Source organism: Suricata suricatta, chromosome 5 (assembly GCF_006229205.1).
Source record: "Suricata suricatta isolate VVHF042 chromosome 5, meerkat_22Aug2017_6uvM2_HiC, whole genome shotgun sequence".
Classification (NCBI taxonomy): domain Eukaryota; kingdom Metazoa; phylum Chordata; class Mammalia; order Carnivora; family Herpestidae; genus Suricata; species Suricata suricatta.
The window spans coordinates 126,254,043-126,277,681 of record NC_043704.1 but is presented as its reverse complement, the minus strand read 5'-3'; the positions used below and the strand labels follow the sequence as shown (position 1 = coordinate 126,277,681).

The following is a 23,639-nucleotide window of genomic DNA, read 5'->3' as shown; positions in this document are numbered from 1 at the left end:
CCCCCGCTGTCCCCTGTCCTTCCACGGTGCCTTCCCGCTCAGGAGCAGCCCCTGCGGCAGGCAGTGGGCCTTCCCATCCTTCCCCAAGAGTCCACCATCCTGTGTGTCTGCCTCCAGAAAGCACCTTGAAGCACACAGCACCTCTCTGCGTGGTGTCATCAGTCCCCTTTGCCACAGGAGGACAGTGAGGTTAGAAGTGACTGCCTGGACATTATCCTTAGAGCTTACTTGACAATGGAACTGTGCTTTGAGCTTCATTCCCCTTCCTTTAAGGACAGGACCCTAACACCGTGGGCTCGAAGTCAGAGAATTCTGTAGAGGGTCAGAGCACACTTCACGAGGGGCAGAGCCCAGGACCTGTCGCTATATCTTACCAAGTCGGGTCCCATGAGATAAGTGGACAAATGCATGTAGGTGGCCCTAAGTCAGCCCTGTCTGCACTGGAGGCAGCCATGGAGCAGCCTCTTTGGAGGAAGTGTCCCGCCTACCCAGACATAGAAACTGGAGAGTCTACATGTTCACACTGGGGACCAGAGCCCCCACACCGGCGCAGGTATCTGGTGGGCGGAGACCAAGCACCAGCAGAAGCCAATGGAGGCCCAAGGGACTGCTGTCTGTGGCCGGGCTGTGGCCACAGCCAGGCCCCAGACCATGCACTGCTATGCCAGCCCGGGCACACGGGGCTCTGTGCAGACATCCCTCGGAGGAGTGTCTCTGCTGGTGGGGGAAGGTGGGGCTTCAGCTGAGACACTGGGGACAAGGGTCTACCGGTGCTCTCGGAGCCTCCAGTGCCCCAGGTGCATGGGGACGGGTCAGAAGCACAGACTCGTCACTCACACGCTCCCGGAACTCCTGGTCCAGGAGGAGCTGCGGAGGGGTGGAGGGTAGGCCGGGCGTGCCAGCACCCCGCACCCTCACACCTACCTCTTGTCTGCCAGGTCCGTCTTGTTTCCCACCAGCATGATGATGACATCACTGCCCCTCTCTGTCCTGACGTCATCAATCCACTTCGAGGTCTGCTGGAAGGAGTTGAGATCTGGAGGCAGAGAGTGAGGACACAACGGAGTGAGAGCCAGCCTGAGCAGGGTGAGGGGGAGGTGGGAAGGCAGGAAACCAGCAGCTGGGGGAGGGGGGGAACTGTGCATTCTCACGGCCAGACCACTAGGTCGGGGCCTTCCAGGGTGAGGGCCCAGGCATCTGTGGAGCTGCTGCCTCAGGACCCTGGAGAGACACAAGTGGCTGACCATTCCCTGCAAGTCACCCTGTTGGAAGGTCACTGTCGTGATGTGCTACAGTACTAGTGCTTTTAGGGGCCCACCTGAGAATCAGACCTGACTTTGGGGGCTTAGAGCAGAGTGTGAGCAATGGGTACACCGGCTTTGGCTCAGCTTGGAAACGTGTGTATACACGTATGTGTGTACTGGCAGGGGGACCACAGGAGCCCCTGGGGGAGGAGGGCCCTACTGAGTGGCCTCCCGCTGAGGGGAGCTCAGTATGGCCCGGGAGAGGCCAGAGTTTCCGAAAAGAACCTCAGGATCTGCAAGCAGGAGGGAGAAGGCGGCCCCATGAGAGACAACAGCAACAAGAGGTAAGGCCATTTTAGGGCGTCCCTCCTCTCCGTTGGAAGATGTGGGGAGCAGTCGCAGGGGGCTGCCCACCAGTCAGCAGCACACACGCGCGAGGGGCAGGGGGGGGCAGCCTATCTCAGGAAGCCTCGGTTTCCCCCAGCCTGCTCTCCCCACTGCTCCCGTCGGGTGGAGGAACCCAGGCTGAAGGCCCCACTCTCACCTGTCCTCAGGGTGTGTGTGCAGCCTGTGGTCACGGAGGAGTGGAGAGAGGGGCCTCGCAGAGCCAGGGGCCACGGGCTCGAGGCAGGGGCCGCACGTGCTTCCCCACGTGATAGTGCTGCGGATGGCACCCAGGGCGCCCTCCCGCCACAGGCACAACCACAGCACAAGGGCTACACCCGGCTGGGCAGCCACGGCCCTGCACCAGCCCCGGCACCCTCACCACCACCCCCCTCTCCCCGGGACGGGCCTCCCTGGGGCTGTGCAGTTGCTCTCAAGAGCAGCTGCTCTGGCCACAGGAGCTGCACTGTGTGAGAAGTGCTCTCCCAGACCCGCTTGGCCTTGCCTCCCATCAGCCCCACAGAGAAGCTGGGATGCCAGCTGACAAACCATGGCTGCCAGGTCAAGGCTGGCCCAGAGACCAGCATCTGCTCCCATCCGGTCACACACACACCCACAAGTCACCCCACAAGGGTCTTTCCAGCCGTCAGGGCCAAGGAAGGCAGGTGGGAGCAGGGCCAGCTCGGTCCCGTACACAGGAGAGGGGGGAGGTGAGGACATGCTGGTGTTGGAAGGCAAGTCACCTCCCACCACTAAGGGCCGGTCTTCTGTCAGTCAGCTGTTGAGCACACACGTGTGCATACACATGCATGTGTGCTCACGTGTGCTTGCACACACACACGCGCATGCACACACAAAGGTCCTGGAGCCCATGAGCCACCCTCCCTCTGCCCCCAGGACCCACACTCACTTGTGATGTCGTAAACCACCACGGCCACTGTGGAGTCCCGGATGTAGCTGGGGATCAGGCTGCGGAACCTCTCCTGGCCGGCCGTGTCCCAGAGCTGCAGCCGCACCTGTCACGAGGAGGTGTGGGGAGCGTGGGCAGGGGGGTCAGTGCCGTCCTCACAGTGGGGTGGGGGCTGGGGTAGGCACGGGCTCTCTCACGGGTGCCCAGCCACGGGCTCCAAAGCAGGCCCTCCCTGTCTTTCCTGTTCTAAAGTCACGCACTCACCGTACGATCCTCCAAGTACATGGTTTTTGACAAGAAGTCAATCCCAATGGTTGCCTGTTAGAGAAAAGCACAGGTGTCAGGTAAGGGCAAAAGCTCAGCGATCCAGGCAGTGACAGCCAGCAAAAGAGAGGACACCCAGGCCAAACTGAAGGCGGGTTCTGCTCTGCTGTCCCTGCCTCCCCTGTACACTCGAGAGTGAACCCAGTTGTCCCTCGCAGAGGAAGTGGGTGGGAGCTAAGTAGGATGAGGACAGGTCTTCAGGGAGTGACAAAAGTGTTTGCAAAGGGGAGGAGAGAGCCAGGTGAGGCTTCCCCAGGATCAAGGCCACTGGCAGGCATGCCTCCTGCCCTCCTCAGGTAGGGGCCTCAAGGAGTGAGTGCTGAGTGGTCTCCCTGCCCAAGCCTGCTTGGCCTCACCTGCCTCCCACCCTCACAGCCTCCCCTCCAGGTGCCCCTCCAGGCGCCCAGGCTTGGGTGCATCACTTGGGTGCATCACTGGCAGGGGCAGAGTGGGGCGCGCGGCAGCTTGCTACGGTAGGGTCAGCAGAGAGCAGCTGGCTTTCCTCGGGGGCGTCACAATCCACCCAGAACAGCGTCTCCCTGGGAAATCACACTGACTCTTTTCTACCTAAACCAGCACATTAGGAGCCCACCGTCCCCAGCACACCTATGCCACACCTGTGCCCTCTCTTTTCTGGCACTGGGGAGAGGCGGCTGGTCAGGGTGAGTCCGTCTTGTGGCCGGATGGCCGGGACCCATCACTTACTCACTTGTGTGGCCTTGGGCAGGCCATCCAACCTCTCTGAGCTCACCTGCCCCACAGCATCTATGAAGGGAGCTAAGAAGTTGTCGGTGTGGAATGGAGAGGTCACCACTATGTAGTTAACAATAATAAAGACTCAGACCCAGCCTGAATGTCCAGGGCACTAAGTCAATGTGGCACATCCATGTGATTAGAATCCTCGGCAGTCACTTACAATCAGATTCTTGAAAAATATTTAAGGATTTGAGGGAATGGCCGTCAAGTGGAAAAAAAAGCAGATTGTAAACATCATGTATACAGTATGATCCCAATTTGATGAACTGGAGAGAGAAATATTTTTCATATTTTCTTAGATACTAAAATTAAAGAAATACAGTAAAGCCTTAATAGTGCCAGTATGAGTAATGACATTATGGGTAATTTTGTTTGCTTCCTTTGTTATACTTTATTTCCTACATTTTCTACACTGGACATGTAATAGTTCTAGAAGCAGAAACAGAGTATTTTGAAACAAAAATAAAGATTAAAAATTAAGCTTCATTGTTTGGGAAGCTGTGCAGTGACTTCTGATTACCAAGACCACAACCCAGGGAAGCCCAAGGAGACAGAAGAACCCAAGTCCGCAGCCCCCAGGCGGTCCGCAAGCATGCCAGGTACCTGCACGTTCAGACCTCCGACTCGCTCCGCAGCATGGCTGGATCCCCGTGGAAGCCTGCTTTTGTGCACAGTTGTGGAGTATTGAGGACTCTTACAATTCTAGAACATGGGTGCTAGCCACACACCTCAGACACACCCCAATCCAAATCCAAATCCACTTTGGAGATGAAAGACCAGGGCAAGCCTGGTGTGACTCCACTAGTCAGGGGCGAAGCTGGAAGGGTCAGCACTAAAAGCATGGGATCCCTTGGGTTCCTTCTACCCCCAATTTGGCACACATTTCCTACATGGTGTAGTCGCTGGGGAACAAGTCTGGAATAGACAAGCCGCTTGTGGACCCACCATGTTCCTTGAGTCACACAACATCTGCTAACTGATTTACAGTAGAGTGGTGGTCCTTGTCTTCTGATACCCAGAAGGGGAAATGTGCAGACCACGTGAAAATCTCCCACTTCATCAGTGCTCCTCGGGCTCCCCGGGAGGCCTCAAGTTCCTTCTGTAAAGTGACCCTTGAGCTAAAAACCAGGTACATGACCTCACGAGTGGTGGCTATCCTCCCATGTGCAGCCTCCCTCCCCCACCCTTCTTTTAGTGTTTGTTTATTTTTGAGAGAAAGAGAGACAGAGTGCGAGCAGGGGAGGAGCAGAGAGAGAGGGATACAAAGAGTCCAAAGCTAACAACACAGAGCCCAGTGTGGGGCTCAAACTCATGAACTGTGAGATCATTACGTGAGCCGAAGTCAGATGTTTGACTGAGCCACCCAGGCGCCCATGCAGTCTCCCTTTCTGCAGTAGAACTCTAGATGTGTAGACAGATTCATGGCTACCCCAAATAAAGATGGTATTTCCCAGCTTCCTTTGCAGGTGGGTAGCTAAATACTGGTCAATGGGATGTGAAGGTGATGGCTGCATCTTCTGGGATGGGTCTTTCATGGGGGGAGGGGTGCGCTGACATGCCCACAGCTGCCCTCCTTCCCCTTCTTGTGGCTTGGAATGAAGACAGGTGGTGTTAAGTCATGTCAGCTGGTCCAGAGGAAGGTGAAACGGCAGTGATGACAGACCAGCAAGATGGAGGGAGCCTGGGTCAGGGTAGCAGCCCTAGACTGCTTATACCCAGTGTGAGAGAGAAAGGAACTTCTACTTTGCTTAAGCTACTGTTATCTTGGGTTTCTTTGACCACAGACTAACAGTAGCCTAACCAATATAGCAAAGAACCATGGGGAAACATAACCCTCAAACGCAGGCAGCATAGATGTGATGGTGATATTGGCAATCACAGTGTAACAATGACAACCCCAATTTACCTCACGTTGGCACAAGGCATTCCTGCTTCCATGAAGGACTGAAGTTACCAGATGACACAAGAATTGTGCCATTTGGATCAAGCCTTGGCAAAGCTCAACTCAGTGGTCTCCACAATCAAAACACCATTACTGAACAGCCACATACTTTGTCTCCATCACCCCTCACAAAAGCCTGACCACCTTACTGAGGAAATGGAAGCCGGAAGAGGCCGACTTCCTACCTCTTCAGCGCTCTCTCACCTTTAGTCTCACTCTCATGGTTCTTCCTTAAGTGACCACTCTGTCTCCACCAAGCCAGGCCACTGAGCCACAGAAGATCCTCCCGCAGCTGTACGGATTCTTGCCAAAGCACAGGCGTTGTCCCTGGGAATGGCTGAACCATCAGCTCTGCCCCAAAATATATTCCTATGTTTTGTTTTAAATAATGGCTGAGTAGTTTTTATCAAGGGAACCCTCCCACAGGTAACTATTATAAACTGTGGAAAAATACAAGAAGTAATTTTTAAGCACTGAAGAGTGATCAAAAGTAGACAGGAAATGGAGAGGTGACAGTCTTTGGAGGAAGGAAAGAGAAAGAAGTGAGAGCTGCATTTCACCAATTTTCCCCCAGAGGTAACTCCCTAGTTATAGGAGTTAGAAGGACTTGGGAAACACTCCATGGGAAACCCAGGAAGGCTGGCTTTGGGAAAAGGGTATTATCTCAGGACTGAGGTCCCACCAGAGGACTAAGGGGAAAACCCAAAGCCATTATTATATTTTATGGTGATCTATGATCAGTGATCTTTGGTGTTACTATTGCAATTGTTTTAAAGTGCCATGAACTGCATCCATGTAAGACAATGAACTTAATAAATGTTGTGTGTATTCTCTATTCCATGCACTGGCCACTCTTCCATCTCTCTCCCTCTCCTCAGGCTTTCCTGACACAATGATATTGAAATCAGGCCCATGAACAGCCCTACACAATCCTGAGTGTCCATGTGAAAGGAATAGTCACATGTCTCTCACTTTAAATCAAAAGCTAGCAGTAATTAAGCTTAGTGAGGAAGGCATGTCAAAAGCTGACACAGGCTGAAAGCTAGGCCTCTGGCACCACACAGGTAGCCAAGCTGTGAATGTAAAGGAGAAGTTCTTGAAAGAAATTAAAAGCACTGCTCCAGTAAACACAAAAAGGAAGTGAAACAGCCTTACTTCCAATATGGAGAAAGTCTGAGTGGTCTGAATTGAAGATCAAACCAGCCATGACATTCTCTTAAGCCAAAGCTTAGTCTAGAGCAAGGCCCTGACTCTCTTCAATTCTATGAAGGCTGAGAGGTGAGGACGCTGCAGAGGAAGAACTGGAAGCCAGCAGAGGTTGGTTCTTTCTAAGGAAAGAAGCCGTCTCGATAACATAAAAGTACAAGATGAAGCAGCAGATGCTGACAGAGAAGCTGCAGCAAGTGACCCAGAAGATGTAGCTGAGATCTTTGACAATGGTAGCCACACTGAACAACACATTTTCAATGTAGACAAAACAGCCGCATGTCAGAAGATGGCACCTAGGACTTTCATAGCTAGGGAGAAGTCAATGCCTGGCTCCAAAGCTCCAAAAGACAGGCTGACTCTGGTTAGGGACCAGTGCAGCCGGTGACTTTAAGTTGAAGCCAGTGCTCATTTGCCATTCCAAAAATCCTAGGGTCCTGAAGAACGATGCTCAATCTACTCTGCCTGTGCTCTATAAATGGAGCAATAAAGCCTGGATGACAGAACATCTGTTCCCAACATGGTTTACTGAATATTGTAAGTCCACTGGTAACACCTACTGCTCAGAAAAAAGGATCCTTTCAAAATAGTACTACTACTCGTTGACAATGCATCTGGTTATCCAAGTTCTAACAGAGATGTACCAGAAGATTAATGTTGTTTTTGTGCCTGCTAACATAACATCATCCTCAGCCCAAGGATCAAGTTGTAATTCTGACTTGTACGTCTTATTATCTTATTTAAGAAACACATTTTTTATGGGTATAGCCACCATAGATAGTGATTCCTCTGATGGATCTGGGCAAAGTAAGTCAAAACCTTCTGGAAAGCATTTACTATTTTAGATGCAATGAATAACATTTGTCATGCAGGAGAAGAGGTCAAAATGTAAACATTAACAGAAGTTGGGAGGTTGATTCCAGCACTCATGGATGACGTTGAGGGTTCGATTCCAGTGGGGGAAGTTAACTGCTGATGTGGTGGAAACAGCAAGAAAACTCGATGTGGGGCCAGAAGAAGGGATTGGCTTGCTGCAATCTACTGATAAAACTTGAATGGATGAGGAGTTGCTTCTTATGGATGAGCAAAGAAAGTGTTTTCTTGAGACGGAATCTATTCCTGGTGCAGATGCTGGGGAGACTGTTGAAATGACAACAGAAGATTTGGAATATCACATGAACTTAGTTGAAAAAGCAGCGGCCGAGTTTGAGGGGTCTGGCCCCCACTTTTGAAAGAAGCTCTACTGTGGGTGGAATACTATCAAACAGCATCATATGCTGTTTGCTACAGAGAAACCATTGGTGAAAGGAAGAGTCGACCACTGTGGCAAACTTTGCTGTTGTCTTATTTTAAGAAATTGCCACAGTCACCCCAACCTTCAACAACGACCACTATGATTAGTCAGCAGCCACCAACACTGAGGCCAGACCCTCCACCAGCAAGATTATAATTTGCTGAAAGCTCAGATGATGGTTAGCATTTTATAGCAATAAAGGGTTTTAAATTAAGATATCTACATTATTTTTTTAGATATAATGTTATTATACTCTAATAGACTACAGTATAGTATAAATACAACTTTTACATGCACTGGGAAACCAAAAAATTAATTTGACTCATTTTTAAAATGTTTATTTTTGAGAGAGAGAGAGACAGAGCATGAGTGGGGGATGGGTAGAGAGAGAGGGAGGCACAGAATCTGAAGCAGGCTCCAGGCTCTGAGCTGTCAGCACAGAGCCCAATACAGAGCTTGAACTCATGAACTGTGAGATCATGACCTGAGCCAAAGTCCGATACGTAACCAACTGAGCCCCTCCCTCCACCCAGGTGCCCCAAATTCGATTCATTGTATCATAGTAATCACTCTACTGCAGTGGTCTGGAACCAAACCTACAGGGTCTCTAAGGTATGCATGTATTCACAACGTCCACTACACAATAAAAAGGTTTAGACATGTGAAGAAGCAGGAAATTCAAGCCACAATCAAGAAAACAGTCCCATAAATTAGCCAGATATCGGAACAGCAGAGAAGAACTTCAGAATCATATAAAGGGAAAGATGAATGATGAATTTGAAGAGATACACGGAAATTCTAAAAACAAAAACTAAAAATCCTAACACCACAAAATACAATACCTGAAATAAAAACGCACTGGATTTGTATAATAGCAGCTAGAACACTGCAAAAGAAAGGTTGGTGAATTTGAGAGGCCAAAATAAACTGTTCACATTGGAGCACAGAGAGAAAAAACATACAATAAAAATGAACACAATCTCTAGAACTTCTAGGATAATATCAAGTGATCTGCTAAACATGCAATTGGTGTCTCATAAAGACAGAATCAGCAAAAAGATTTTTTTAAAAAATAGCCAAATTTTTCTACAACTTAATTAGAAACATTAACACATGGTACCAAGAAGCTCAGTGAACCTACATGACAAATACAAAGAAAACCACACGTAGGCATGTCAAATTGCTGGACCAAAGATACAGAGAAAACTTGGTAAGAGCCAGAGAACAGGAGGACATGCTAAACACAGGGGATAATGGCAAGAATGATAGCTGAGTTCTCATCAGAAACAACGGAGGACAGACGACCATGGAAAAGCATCTTTCAAGTTCCACGGAAACAGCATCACCACCACCATCATGTCATCCTAGAATTCAATAACCAGTGAAACTTTTATTCAAAAATGAAGGCAAAACATTTCCAGATAAGGGGAAGCTGTGGTAATTTGTCACCAGTGGGCCCTAATTAACTTTTTTTTTTTTACATTTATTTATTATTGAGAGACAGAGAGAGACAGAGCAGGAACAGGGTAGGGGCAGAGAGAGAATGAAAGACAGAATCCGAAGCAGGCTCCAGGCTCTGAACTGTCAGCACAGAGCCTGACCTGGGGCCCGAATCCATGAGCCGCGAGATCATGACCTGAGCTAAAATCAAGAGCCAGACACTCAACTGACTGAGCCACCCAGGTGCCCCTCCAAATTATAAGGACACTGTTAAGCCAAGCCCCAATTGATGCACGTGACCTTGATGACCAATCCTCTTCCTTGACACCCTTCCTCCCTCTCTCTGCTTTCCATGACACTACTTGTTTCTGGCTTCCCTGCCTCTCTAACTGCTGTTCCTTATTTAACTCTTGCAGGAACTTCTTCCTCTCCCGATTCATAAAATGTTGGTGTTCCCTGTTCTGTGTCAGGGGACCTCATTACTCTCACAGCTTCAAACAGGATGTGCTGACATCTTTCCACTGTACATTCCAGGTCTTACCTTTGTCCTGAGCCCCAGATCCAAGCATCCAACAGTTTACTAGACATCTCACTAGACGCAGTGCGTCCCACACGGAGCCCATCATATCCCTCCAGACCAGCTTCTCTTTTCCTCCCTCCATGAATGGCACCTCCACCACTCCAGGGGCCGAAGCCTCTGGAATCCCTCCCTGCTCCATGCAATCTCGTCCACTCCCTCACATCAGAAGAATCCTTAAGCTGATGACTTTGCCCCTGAGCATTTCACTCTCCATTCTCACTGCGCAGCTATAGACTTCCAACTTCCAACTTCTTTTATCTGAATAACCTCAACAGTTTCCTGACTGGCCTCTCTGCCTTCAGGCTCTTCCCTTATAGCTAATCTTTCATCCAGCACCAGGCTATCTTTCTAAAACATAAATGTGAGGCGCCTGGGTGGCTCAGTTGGTTAAGCCTCCGGCTTCGGCTCAGGTCAGATCTCACGTTCGTGGGTTCGAGCCCCGCGTCAGGCTCTGTGCTGACAGCTAGCTCAGAGCCTGGAGCCTGCTTCCAGTTCTGTGTCTCCTTCTCTCTCTGCCCCTCCCCCTCTCATGCTCTGTCTCTCTCTGTATTAAAAATAAATAAAATATTTATAAAACATAAATGTGACCATTTCACTCCCCCACTATCCCTAGGAAATAGTCCAAACACTTCAGCTTGGCTTACAAACTGTTCAGGGCCTGCCCCTCACTTTTTCTCTAATGTCCAGCTTTTTACTTAATATTTTAGTAGTAATGCTCTGGTCAAGACACCACACACACAGAGTCACTTTGTATTTCTGTGCCTTACTTATCTAATGTTGTTCCCTCCTCTGGAATGCTCTTCCATGTGGTTAAAACCTATTCAGATTCAGCTCCCCTGCAAGTCACATTCTGCAAGTCATTTTCTGAGCCCTCTGGTTGGCTTCAAGGGCCCGTCATTTAAGAGTTTCTGTATGAAACTGGAAAGATCTCATACCCGGCAATCTCTCCCACTGGCCAGTGATTCAGTGATTCTCAACATGCAGTGCATGAACCACTTGCTCTAGAGTCACATCAGGAGCCCGTTAAACATGCAGATTCCTGCGCCCCCACACAAACACACAGAATCACAATCTCTGGGGTGTCAGTCAAGGAATCAGAAATCCAGACAAGCCTGCAGATAACTCATTTGTGCAGTCAAGTTTGCAAACAACCTCCGAGACGCTGAGCTCGTGCTGGAACCAGTCTGAGGAGGCTGTGGTATCCAAGAGGGACAGATTCCCTACCTGGGGTGACAGACAGAGGGCGATGCCCAGGTATGCAGAAGGTACTATTCATGAGAAAACGAAGGCTTACTCAGAAACCAAGGCCACATGTCGGACCTGTGTGGCAGAAGTAGGATTTGAACTCAGGTCTCCCTTACCACAAAGCCTCTACTTTGACTACTCAGCGGTACTCTCTCTGCTTCCAGAAATCCCTTCATTTCTCAAGCTGTCACTGTGCCCGGAAGCTGTCATTGGGTTTGCGTGGGGGGTCACATCCTGTCTGGCTTCCTATTGTCAGACTCTTATGGTCATTAGCCATAATAGCTCAGCAGAGCCTACTTAAGAGGAACTTCATTTGCATTTTAACAAGGACAACAAAAGTCAGCTCTCTAAGGACTGAGCAAAAACAAGAACTTTTCAGAAGGCTTTGGCTAGGCCCCGGTTACCAGGAAATTTCTGGCTCCCGGGCATCATCTATTTTCCCAGACAAGAGGCACAAGCAGTTGGCCCCACAGCACTGCCAGCTGGAGCCCATCTCGCTCAGGCTACGTCTGCAAGGACAAGACAGTCACGGTCTTCGCTGGGCAGCTCCTTTCTGGCTAGCGCTGTAATTAATACTCGATCACTTCCTCATCCTGGAATGCCTGCTATGTGTCAGTCACTGAGCAGTGCAAGCCCTCGTCCCTGCCCTTGAGGAGCTGGGCCCTCCTCTGAAATGCTCTACCGCCTGGTTAATACCTATTCCGTGTTTCAGATTCAGTCTTTGTAAGAGTCACCTTAAGGGGGCGACCGAGCGGCCATTTCTCTGGGGGCTGGAGGAGAACACGTGCACAGACGACCTCCCCACCCCTCACCTGCAGACCTGGGATGTCCTGCCCCATTTGGAAGCAGCCAATCATGAAGCTCCAGCTTCCCATCACCCTGACAGAGGAGGCAACCTATTCCATCCCGCCACGCCCGCCCCGGAAAGGCCCTTAAGTGATAATCTGCCCTCCCAAGATCAAGATCAAACCCAGAACCCCCTCACCCATACGCCCCCCCCCCATCGCCTTTCAGGCACGACCTCCCCGACTCCCCACTCCCTGGGCCATGGAACCTCGCCTGGGAATCGCAGACCCCAATAAAGGCTTTCTTGGCTCCATAACGTGGTCTCTTTCCTCCCATCTCTGCCTCCATCTATTAAATCTTACAGTCTGGAACTTCCAACCTTGTAGAGGAGGGAAGATTAGCACACAGAAGTGTGGTCTTTGATGGATGGGAAAGATGAGTGTAGTGAGAAGGGGTAGTGCAGTGAGAGGAGGGAGATCCAGTTTCTAACTGATTTCTTGAGAGCCCCCCAGTGACTACTAACTTCCCAGCAGGTGAAAATGGGTGTGCAGTGGAGGCTAGGAGGTGTGAAGGGAAAGGCCCAGATGGAGGGAATGGGAGACTTTGGATTTCTTTTTTTTTTTTTTAATTTTAGAGAGAGAGAATGTTTGTGTAGGAGAGGGGCAGAGGGAGAGAGAGAAAGGGAAGGAGGGGGGAAGAGAGAGGGAGGGAGTGTGTGGGGGGGAAGAGGGGAAGAGAGGGAGAGGGAGAGAGAGAGAGAATATGAACATGAGACCTGGAATCATGACCTGAGTTGAAATCAACAGTTGGCTCAACTGACTGAGTCACTCAGGTGCTCCAGTTCTGATTTCCTTCATGGCAGCATCCCTAGCAGACCAACCCTCTTGCAGATTACTATTATGAACTCTTAACAAAATAAAACAACTATCTGAAAGCACTAGAAAGTGACCAAAAGCAGGCAGAAACCGGAGGGGAGTCGACTTTTAAAAAAAGGAAACGGCCCTGCGTGAGGTTCCTGTTTGTATTACTGCTCACTCATCTGAGGGCAGCCCCAGCTAGAGATCAGGGGTGGCTAAAATTTGGCAAGAAATCCACAGTCATGCTGAGAAGTAAATCAGAACCCAAAGCTACCACAATAGCCAGAAAATGTGAAAAATCCTAAGCATGAGATAGCTACAGAAATGGCACCCCAAACTCTACAAATAAAAGCTGCCCAAATCTCTGACCAACCCAAGCAGACCCCAAGCAGCCTATCTAAAACTGAAAACCAAACCAAACCAACAAACCTGAACAGAACTTCACTTTGCTGCCTACCACAGGGAACAGAACCGAGAATCTGGATCCAACCAATACTCTTCCAAAAGGAACAAAAAAAATCCACAGTCTTAATCACAATGCGTAGGATGAACCTTTTATTACTCAGCATATGAAATAAAAGCCATATTCAAGAAAAAGATTAACCTTGAGGTGACCCAGACACTAAAAGTAGCAAGTAGTTTAAATGTAATTGTGCTTAAATATATAAAGAAAAATATGATCATAATGAAGGCACAGATTAAAAGAATCTCTGCAGAGAAAGAGAAGCTATAAGAAGACCCAAACACAAACTTGGAACTGAAAAATAAATATCTGAAATTTTTAAGTCACTGACAAACTTAACAGCAGACGAAAGATGAAACAGCAAATCTGAAAACACATCGATAGGAATTATCTGACAGGATAACATGGAGACATCAAGCAAAAAGAACTAGCCACTCAGGCAGGCCACCCCCTCACACAAAAGGCCCCCAAAGCCTTAGGCCCTCCCTGTTACCTGCCACAACCCACACCCCCTCCGGAAGGCCAGCACGTGTCACAGAGGTGTGTGTTGATGGGAACATGTGTATGACTGTGTGGGGGTGGACCCGAGTGAAGATATACACACGTGCGTGTGGCTACGCGTTCATCTGCATGTACAAGTACGTGTCTGTGGGCAGGAACGGGTGTCCCAAGCCTGTGTGGGTGTGCGGTGGGGAAGGACAGCCCAGGTCCATCGTATGCACACAGCCCTGGTCATGCCAGAGGCTGAGAGGCTGAGGTGACCAGGAGGGAAGGGCAGGTTTCTGCCGGCAAATGCAGGCTTCCTTCAGTGCCTCCCCATGCTGATCATGCCAGTCCCAGAGGAGGTGGCAGGCCACTAGCAGAGTGCCCCACTGCCACCAAATGGACCTGGATGGGGTCGTGTGCTGTTTTCAGTGACCTCTGCCAGTGCTTTGGCAGGGTCTGAGTACTCTGTGATGGGTCTGGAAGAGCACTGGCTTCCCCAGCGAAGCTTCTGCTCTCTAAAATGGAGCTAATCACAGCTTCCTTCAAAGGCTGCAGATCACAGAAGTTAGACCACTTGAAGGTACTCTGTCTAAACAAAAATGAGGATGGACCAACGGACTAGGGGATTTTCAAGAGAACCTGTGTAAACCTACCCCACAGAAGATGCTCCAACAGGTCTCAGACTGATTATGTGAAATACAACCCTATGAGGCAATCTACAGGATAAAGGGAAACCGTAATCAAGTGTTTCTGAGAAAGGCTGCCTATTCCAGCTCCTAATGGAGAGCCAGAAAACACACTGGCACAGTAAAGGCTCTGAGAAGTCCTACACTAAAGAAACATGAACAATTTCATGGAACCCAATGTTCCCAAGCTTCCTTGCTCTAGGAAACTTTGTGCTTATAATCCCTGTTAATATCTCTTATTAATAATAGTGTTCCCAGGGCTTCCAGAAAGGTTAGCTGGGTTCTAAAGGAGACCACATCCATCTTCTAGCTTGCCCTGGAGTCAAAGTATTCATTCTCTATACTTCATTTCCTTACAAGTAAATCATTCTTGCTGGTAACTATGCCTTAGGAATGTAAAGAGGATATCAAGACACGTGAGCAGCAGGCTTGACTTTGGGGGCCCTCCTGCCAGTCCACGATCCCCCTGATCGCCCCTTCCCTCCTGAGCTGTGCTGCACAAGCCTCCTGTACTGCCTGATGCCCCTCCCAGGAGGCCACTCCGCTATTTATCCCTTTAATACCGTGCTCACAAACACCACTGCTTATGAAAAGTAGCAGGCATTTCGTTTTATGCAAACTCTGAGGAATCTTAACAAACACAGATTTCACAGCCACATCCACATTCATCTTCTTTTGAAGGCGGTATTACACAGTGTCAACAGGGGTTCAGAAACACAGCACAGACTGACAGTACATTACACGCCTCCAGCTGCACAAAAGAGCCATCGGCCCATTGGATCCCCAAGGAAAGAGATGTTTCCTGAGGCACTTGTTGAAATCTTCTTGCTATGTGCATTTATTATGAAATATATTTTGCATCCACATTCTGACAAGACACAGTAATAAAGTCTGCAGTGGAAATTTGCATGGTGATTTGCATAAATTGACGCAAGACTCTTCTCCGGAAGAGAAATCCTGAAAAGGAGTGTATGTGTGCCTTTTTCTAGCCTTGGCCAGGCCTTGGTCCGTGGCTGGGGAAGCGTCCATAAGTGGCAGAAAGCAGCTGGGCATGACAAGCCCTTGACAATGAAGCTGCTGTTTGTGGTGCTCTGCACCAACCATCAGATGAGAGCAGAGGCTAGAGTCATGCAAATCAGCATGCAAATGAGGCTGGCAACACTTAAGGATTCAGGCTGACAAGCTGGCGCTGCGGCGGAAGGAGGCGGCAGCCTCTGGAAAACGCGCTGGGCAGGGTCTGCCCTTGCCAGCAGCGTGGCAGTGAGCTCTAGGGGACAGGACGCTGCTTCTGGAGGCCACAGCGCAGGTACCTGGGTGCTTTCAGTCACTTCAGCCTCGAAGTCTGCACAGTCCTGGGGACCACTTCCCTCCCAGTGCAGAGTGGCTTGGGCTCAATGCCACCCAATTTAAATATCTATCAATTGCTTTTTAATCTCCTGTGGTCTGGGACATCAAGCAAACAATATGTACCTTGGATTTTAAATAAGGGGTTAAATTTCATCAAAATCAGTAGGTCCCTTCAAAAGCCATGCAGATGCCCATAGATATGTGGCCTGATGCTCCATGGGAGGCTTCCTGAAGGGCCCTGAAAGGATCCAGGCATGAAAGCCCTCTTCTTAACAGGGTGAAAGAATGCTCCAAGTGGTGGACTTTTGAGGGTGTCTAAGAGCCACTGAGGGGAAACCTACAAAGTGAACAGGACAGATTATGGACATCTGGGGGCAGAGAACTGCATCATGAGTCCCTTTAAGCTTATGACACAGCAGCTGCTGCTGGTGGACTCACCCAGTACCCACTGGCCACCTCTCACTCCCTTGTTTGCCTGAAGGCTGTTGAAGTGAAACTCTGCTTTCCCAGCCTCTCCAGAGACTAAGGGTGATCATTGATTGGGTGACCCAGTTTTGGCCAATGAGACTTAAGCCGCAGTCTGCTGGAGGGGAGGCTGTTCTAGGGAAACTCTTGCTTTCTTTTTTAGGCTTGAATGCAGAGGTGATGTCTGGAGCAGCAGCCAGCCTGCATGCAGACGAGAACCCACACACCAGCCGCAGGAACAGAGCGAGGGCAAGAGCCCGGAAGCTGACAGCATCACCGTGTGGCTGTGCCACCTCAAGTCCCACAGTGACCGCTTGCACCTGGAAAACCTCAACCCTTCTTCTAAGGCCACCACTGATCAGCTCTCTGTACTAGAATGTGACCACACTGCTAATTTGTACATGCTCCACAGGAGAGAGAGAAAATGGCAAGGGAGAGGAGGGAAGGAAAGAAAAGATGTTAGCACAAGGACAAGTCTGCTCTCAGTCCAGAACCAGATAATTTCCAAAGGGGGCGCCTGGGTGACTGCTGGTGCTCCTGTGGGTCTCAGAGGGCAGGGGAGTCTTGCCAAGATGCTTGGCATTTGGGGGGATTTTACTACAGAAGACTGTCGCCTCACATGTTGGCCACAGAACTTGATGTCTGCAAAGATGGAACTCCACTCTCTTAATGTAATAAAATCATCGTGTTGCTAGAGTTACATGAGGACTAGAGTTCTGTGTTCCGCCGGAAGCACAGCACCATCCAGCGGAGTGGCTGGCGCTGCCCAGGTGCAAACGGAGGGGTGGCTGTGAGGCCCAGTTTCCAGCCGGACGCTTTGGTAGCGGGTAGCGTGTTCTGGTTAGCTGCATTCCATCACTACCACCCGGGCTGGTGGCAGAGTCGTTGCTGTTGTCTTCAAGTTTTTGTCCTTTTCTGCTTCTCTGTATATTATTAAGTAATGCACATCTATGTCAAGAGTATTTTGGGCCGATGATTTTCCATTATCTAGTCTTTAAGACCAATGTGGGCTATGGTCTAAGTACAAATTAACCACATCTTTATGCTAAAATTTGAGGCAACAGGTGTAGGTGGTATAGGGGTTAAGTCCTGCCCAAATAATTTCCAGGTTAAAAGAAAATGCAACTGGGATGCTAGTCTAGGGTTTCTCAGTCAAGTGACAGACCTGGGACTTGAACCCAGGCCTCTTCTGCATGGAGCGTCATTTTGAAGGAGAAAAAAAGAGCTGAGGCAGAAGGGAAGATGCTGAATCCTTCTTGGTGTGTGACCTCACTCTGACCCCCTCTAACAAGGACAGAAAAGCCTACTCCCCCAGGTGCCACCCAGAGACACAAGGCACCTTAGATTCTATGGAAAAGAGCCCCTCCTTCTGGTCCCACACCTCCTTCCCACACTCCAACCCAGAAGACTCCTTAGTTCTTCAGGCTTCAGGAACCCAGATTTGGCACAAGCACTAGAGGGTCTGCCGTGTAACAGTAACTTTCAAACCCCTTCACTAGGCTGCTCCATCATTACTTCCCACTTGACTCATCAGTCTGTGTGTGTGTTGATGGCACGGACAGGCTTCCAGGGTGCCTAGACAGAAACCCGGGGCCCACTCAGGCCTCTCCCTCCTCTGTACCCCACAGATCCACTCTGTTTACTTGTCCTTTCCACTGCCCCGTGGTGTCTCTGTCCTTGGCCCAGGCCCCTCTCCCACCTCCCACGTCGCCCTGCATAACTGCTCAGTGACACTCCTCCCTCCCCTGCCCTGCCCACCCCACACGTAGCTGCATCCAGGTCTGTGTGTGCCCTGCCTACAGCCATTACCCGTGTCCCAGCCCAGCGAGCTCCCCATGTGTCTCCTGTCAGTGCCCAGAGAAGGAACCCTCAACAGCCCTGTTTCCTGCCCGATGAGCCAAGTGTCTCTGGGCTTCCAGGGCCTTCCAGTGCCAACTGTCTGGGCCCACTTATCCACGAGGCATGGCCGACTCAGAGCCTGGAGCCCCTGGTACTTTTAGGGGGCCACAAAAATATTTTCTAACTTTAAAATTTTAATGTCTTTTAAAATCAAGAGAAAAATGAATACATATATATATGTGTGTGTGTATACATATTATTTTTTTTAATGAAAAAATATACATATTGAATGAAGGAGCAGCGTACCCAGGAAGACATAAGTGGAAAGGCCCATGAACATCAAAATGCAGCCTGCCAATAATCCATCCAAAGGCTCCCGTCTTCCCTCCCCCGCAGACCCCTCCCACCACAGCGTACAGTGCTGCACACTACACTCTGGACTTCCGCAGATGCTTCTCCTTCAGCGCGTCATCGTCCCTCCCTCCAGCACAGCTACAGTCAAATCCTCCCGCCCTCTCCCAGGACGCCATCAGTGCCCACTAGAACAGCCACTGATCCCTGCCTCGTGATGGTGCTGAGGCCCAGGCCAGAAGGTCTGGTCCCCAGTGGGATCAGGGTGGGAGGTGCCAGAGTGGTTTGAAGAATGTGCCCCTTCCCCCAAATTCATATCCACCTGGAACCTCAGAATGCGACCTTCCTTGGAATTAGGGTCTCTGTAGATGTAATTAGTTAAGAATCCTAAGACAAAAACTCATCCTGCATTTAGGGTAGGTCCCTAAATCTACTGACTAGGGTCCCTACAAGAGGAGGAGAGGATACACAGAGACCCCAAGAGGAGAAGGCCACATGATGATTGAGGCAGAACTGGGGCTACGCAGCCCATGGTGAGGAGGCGAGGAGACAGCGAGGGGCGCCAGTAGCCACCAGGAGCCAGGGGATGTGAGGAAGGGCTTTCCCCCAGAGCACGGCTCTGCCACATCTTGATCCTAGACCTCTGGCCTGCAGAATAGTGAGAATAAATTCTGTTGTTTAAAACTGCTCGTTTGTGGTAATTTGCTATGGCAGCCCCAGGAAATGAATTCAGAGCCCAGAGGGGAGAGAAGAGCCTCGGGGCACAGCAGCCAGGAATGTCAGTGCGTCTCATCTGGTCGTTGAGGGGCTGAAGGTTCCTCAGGCGACCCCTCGGCCTGTGCCAGCACAGTGGGCACAGATGTTCTGTTCCTTCCCCAGGGGCTCCATGGGATCCCGGGAGTGACTGAGTACAGGCGAAGCAGCCCAATCTTTCAGAAACGGCCCTCCACTCCTGGAGCGGCTGAGTAAGCTCGGGCAGGTCAGCGTCCTCTCTGGGAGCCACCCATCAGGTCCGTGGTCTCCTAACTTGTGCTGCGGCGGGACATCCAGGGCGGGGCCACTGGGTCCAGCCTCCACTAGACATTCATCTCAATCACTCAGAGATTTAAAAAAAAAAAAAAAAACGCTACTGCCTGAGCCAGCCTGTGACTCTCCAGGCCATCTCCCGAGTCGGTGATGCTGATGTACAGCCAAGACCGGGAGCCCATGGGGGACCCATGAGACACCGCGGAAGAGTGCTGCTTCCAAACCCTGGCCTCTCACCCCTGTGGCCACTCCCAGGAGCATGAAACCTCCCATCATAACGGCACCAGGGCAGGTTCAAGCAGGTGGCCCACGGACCAAGCCGCAGGTGTGCTTCACTTGGCCGAGGCAGAGGGTCAAGTCTTGCCCCAGTGTAGGTACCGGAAGGTGTCTTCTACAACTTCTGGAAGCAATTTTTTTAGTTGGGGTTTTTTACAAGAGAATTATCGCAGATGGGATCCTCACCAGGCTGTAAGTTTTGCTTTTCTTGCTTCTTCAAGTGAGTGGATCATTATGATGAGGGGTGGGGAGAGGCTGGCTAGTAACTATGTTGAGAGAACATGGTGCATGTGTGTATGTGGCAGGGGCAGGGGGCCAGGTGGCAGGGAACCTGCTCTCCTGAGCCCCACAGGCCAACAAGGTGGCATCTCCCCATGGCCTGCCAGGCAGGCGGGACCCCTCAAGAAGCGAGGCAGGGAAACCCAGCTCTGCCTGCCCTGGTCCTCAAGAGACCTCACACCAGCCCCTCAGGGCCTCAGGCTTGTTCAGCCCCAGACGGAGGGAGGGCTCACTGCCAGCCAGGAGGAGACTGAGCCCTCTCTGCACTCCATGCCCCAGCTGAGGGCAGGGCCAGATTCTGCAGCCCGATTGTTTTTTCCTACTGTCCCTCCAAACCCAGAGGAGGCACTTGGCAAACATCTGTTGTCAGAATGAGTGAAAGGCAGAATAGAGAGGATGAGACACAGAGCCAGAGGCACGCAAAAGGATGGGAGGGAGGGATGACTCCATCCCAGGAACTGAGTGTCTCAGCTAATGGTGGGGGTGGAGGGAGAGGATGTTTGGGGGGTTGGCAGGGACTTGTCAGGGATAACCAAGAACATTCCCCAGAGCTCTTGGGGATCCTGTCTACTTCCCAAATGTCTCTGCCACCATGTTAAGAAAAACAAAATAAACAATACCACTTCCCCCTCTTTCTCCAGAGAGTTCATTAAAATGGCCTGTGTATGCACAGAATTGGATCCTTGGCCTCCCAGCCCAATTACCATTTTAAAGAGCACTGGGAAAGACATTCTATCTGCAGCAATAACAAAGCCCACCATGGGGAGGATCTTGCTTCCCTTTGAGCTTTCTCCCTTGCTCACCAGGACATGTGGCCCCTGTGGCCTCTCCGAGCCACTTTGGTGCCAGGAGGTACTTGACACCAGCTATGCCCAGGCCCTGTGCTGGGCCTACGAATGCAGTAGTGGATTGGAGGGGTCCTGGCCCCTCAAACCCAGAGCCCGTCCACGAGCCAGAGCACACAGGCGTTCCTGTGGAGCGGGGAGGCTACACGAGTCCCGCGGATAACATGCTAGGGTAGAGGCGGCCGTGGTACAGAGCACAGGAAGGCCCCGCCTGCAAACATGTGCTCTGAGTCTTAATGAGTCAGAAGAGTTTTTCATAGCAGAGAAGAGGAGAGGGAAGGTCATTCCAGCAGTCACCATGAGTTCAAGTGTGGAGGAACGACTGTAGCCTGTGTGGGGAGCAGCCAGCAGAGAGGCCTGCCGGACCACAGGATGCAGGGCTAGTGGCAAGCACTGGAGATGGAGGAAGGAGCAGATTCCGAGAAACTCAGAGGACATGGGGAGGAGCTGAGGCTTTGATCCATGCCCATGATATTACTGGTCACTGCAAAGGCCCTGGGGCTATATCTGCTGCCACCTACTACCAAGAATAGTAGCCAGCCAAGAGTCCCATTGTTTTTAATGGGACACCAACAAGAGGCATTATAAATAACTTTGTATTTTTAAAGTCAATCAAAATAGTATCTGTGAAGTCATTCATAACACCCCCCCACACACACACACATAAATGAATACCAAGTCAGACTTCAGAACTGAAGTCTTAGAACTGTAATCTCACACAGAGACTGATGTGGTAGAATTCCTTATGGGGAGGAGGTCTCTGACAAGCCTGCAGTCGTACAAAGCCTTGCCCTGGAAAGAACACAACGAAGATAAAGCGTGGCCAGGACATTCCAAAGCGCGCACACAGGGCTGTGCAGAGACCTCAGGGCCCCTTTCCCAGAGCCTCATGTTCTCACCCTTCAGTCAACTCTTCCCAAGGCCACTGGCTACCTCGTATTTCACACACAGCAGAGGAAAAGCAGGGAATCAGAGGAGGCAAAGAGAGTGGCTGCATTTGAGACAAAGATGATGACTGGTCCTGAGGGAGGAAGACAGACTAAAGAGCAGACACAGAACTGTAATCCACAGTGAGCTATACTCTGCATCCTCCGTAAATTCAGGGAAGAGGAGGGACCTCTTAGCACAGCAGTCCCCAGGCTGTTCTACAAATACTTGTCCTCTGAGGACTCAGGAACAAAAGGATTTCGTGAGCAAATGCATGTGGGAGATCCTGTACATTACATGCCTGTTAGTAAATCAAAACCATACACGGATATAATAAAAGCCCTGAGAAGTCCTGCAGTAGAAAAGTCAACTGACTTCTGTTTACCAGTGCTCCCTAACGCTGTACAAGCATGATCTTCCTTCCCTACCTTTTTCTTCTCAAGTAACATCAGCTAATAATCTCTTGGAACTAGTATCCTACAGAACCCACTGGCTTAGAAGAAAGATGATTTGTCTCTTTGTTAAGGAAGAAAATATCCTTTTTTCCCTTAAAAATTGTTGAAATGATTCAAGTTGGTGGCTTTTGTGAAAAGCTACAGTTGCAAGGGAAATTCATGTAACATGCATAAACCTCCTGACTCATCAATAATGCCAGGACAGTGAAATGTTACCGACCTCCACCCAGGAGCTCAGTCTTTGGGCCACCTGTAGCCACCTCTAGGCCACCAGTTGACTTCAGACCACCCTCTAGAGCCAGGAGCCAAGAGGTCACCCTGTCTAGTCTCCTGTCCATAACAGTGGTACAAGCCCATCACGCCAGCCTCAGCAACCATGTGCGCATGTGCGTGCACGTAAGTGTCCAGCAAGCAGAACCATGCTTGAGAAACAAATCCTCTTACTGTTTTCACTTTCATCTCCCTCATTTTACATCTTGCCTATCCATCCTCCTCTACATGATGACCCTCCAAGTAATGGTTTAGACCTGCCTACGGGGAGCAAGAGAACAGAGACAGTAATGTGTCCTCTCTCTGTTTTCAGAAAAATCTTTCCTTTACCAGGGTTTGATATTCAGAAGGGCTCAGGATCTTTACTGGGCTGGGCCTGTGCACAGACAAAAAGCTCCTCCAAGGCCACATGGATGCCCAGGGGACCCAGAAGTGTGCTGCTCCTGCCCAGCATTAGCAACCCTGGAGAGAGGCCAGCGTAGTCTCTAGGCGGCTGCCATGGCTGAAGACGTGGTAGGGAAGGCAGGGGAGCCCAGGGCCTCACCTGGTACGTGTTGTCGAAGCTGTCGTACATGAACCGTGTTATCAGAGACGTCTTCCCGACTGCAAAACAAGAAGAAAGGGGTTCAGCTGGGGCATGTAAACTAGAGTCCTCCAAATACATGTGAAAAAAAACAGATAAGGAAACAAAAAAGTCTAGAGGAAGGATAAAATACAGAAACAGAAGCTGCAGCCAGGCCCTCAGAGAGGGACCCCAAGGTGAGGCGGCCACATCTACACTGGGTGGGTTATAGGGGAGTACTTGCCGGCACCAAGCAACCTCCCCCATCTGGAGAATTCTCACCACCCATATCCAGGTCTTCCTTGACCCCCAAGAGTCCAAGTGAGGCAAGAAGCATGAAGAAGAATCAGAGCAAGTATGTGCATAAGACAAGATGCTCCTCTAAGGGCCCCTG

General features: G+C 50.4%; 1 protein-coding gene across 1 annotated transcript in view; it reads right to left on the bottom strand.

Moving 5' to 3' along the window:
- The window catches only part of RAB6B (RAB6B, member RAS oncogene family), a 32,360-nt gene extending 9,074 nt beyond the window's left edge, over positions 1–23,286 (bottom strand). Inside the window, exons 1-4 of the mRNA XM_029940253.1 lie at positions 23,228–23,286; positions 2,803–2,856; positions 2,539–2,644; positions 925–1,036 (exon numbers count right to left, since the gene is read on the bottom strand). Coding sequence (XP_029796113.1) covers positions 925–1,036; positions 2,539–2,644; positions 2,803–2,856; positions 23,228–23,257 — 302 coding nt within the window. The 5' untranslated portion in view covers positions 23,258–23,286. The remainder of the gene's footprint in view (positions 1–924; positions 1,037–2,538; positions 2,645–2,802; positions 2,857–23,227) is intronic.
- Positions 23,287–23,639: the final 353 nt, after the last annotated feature.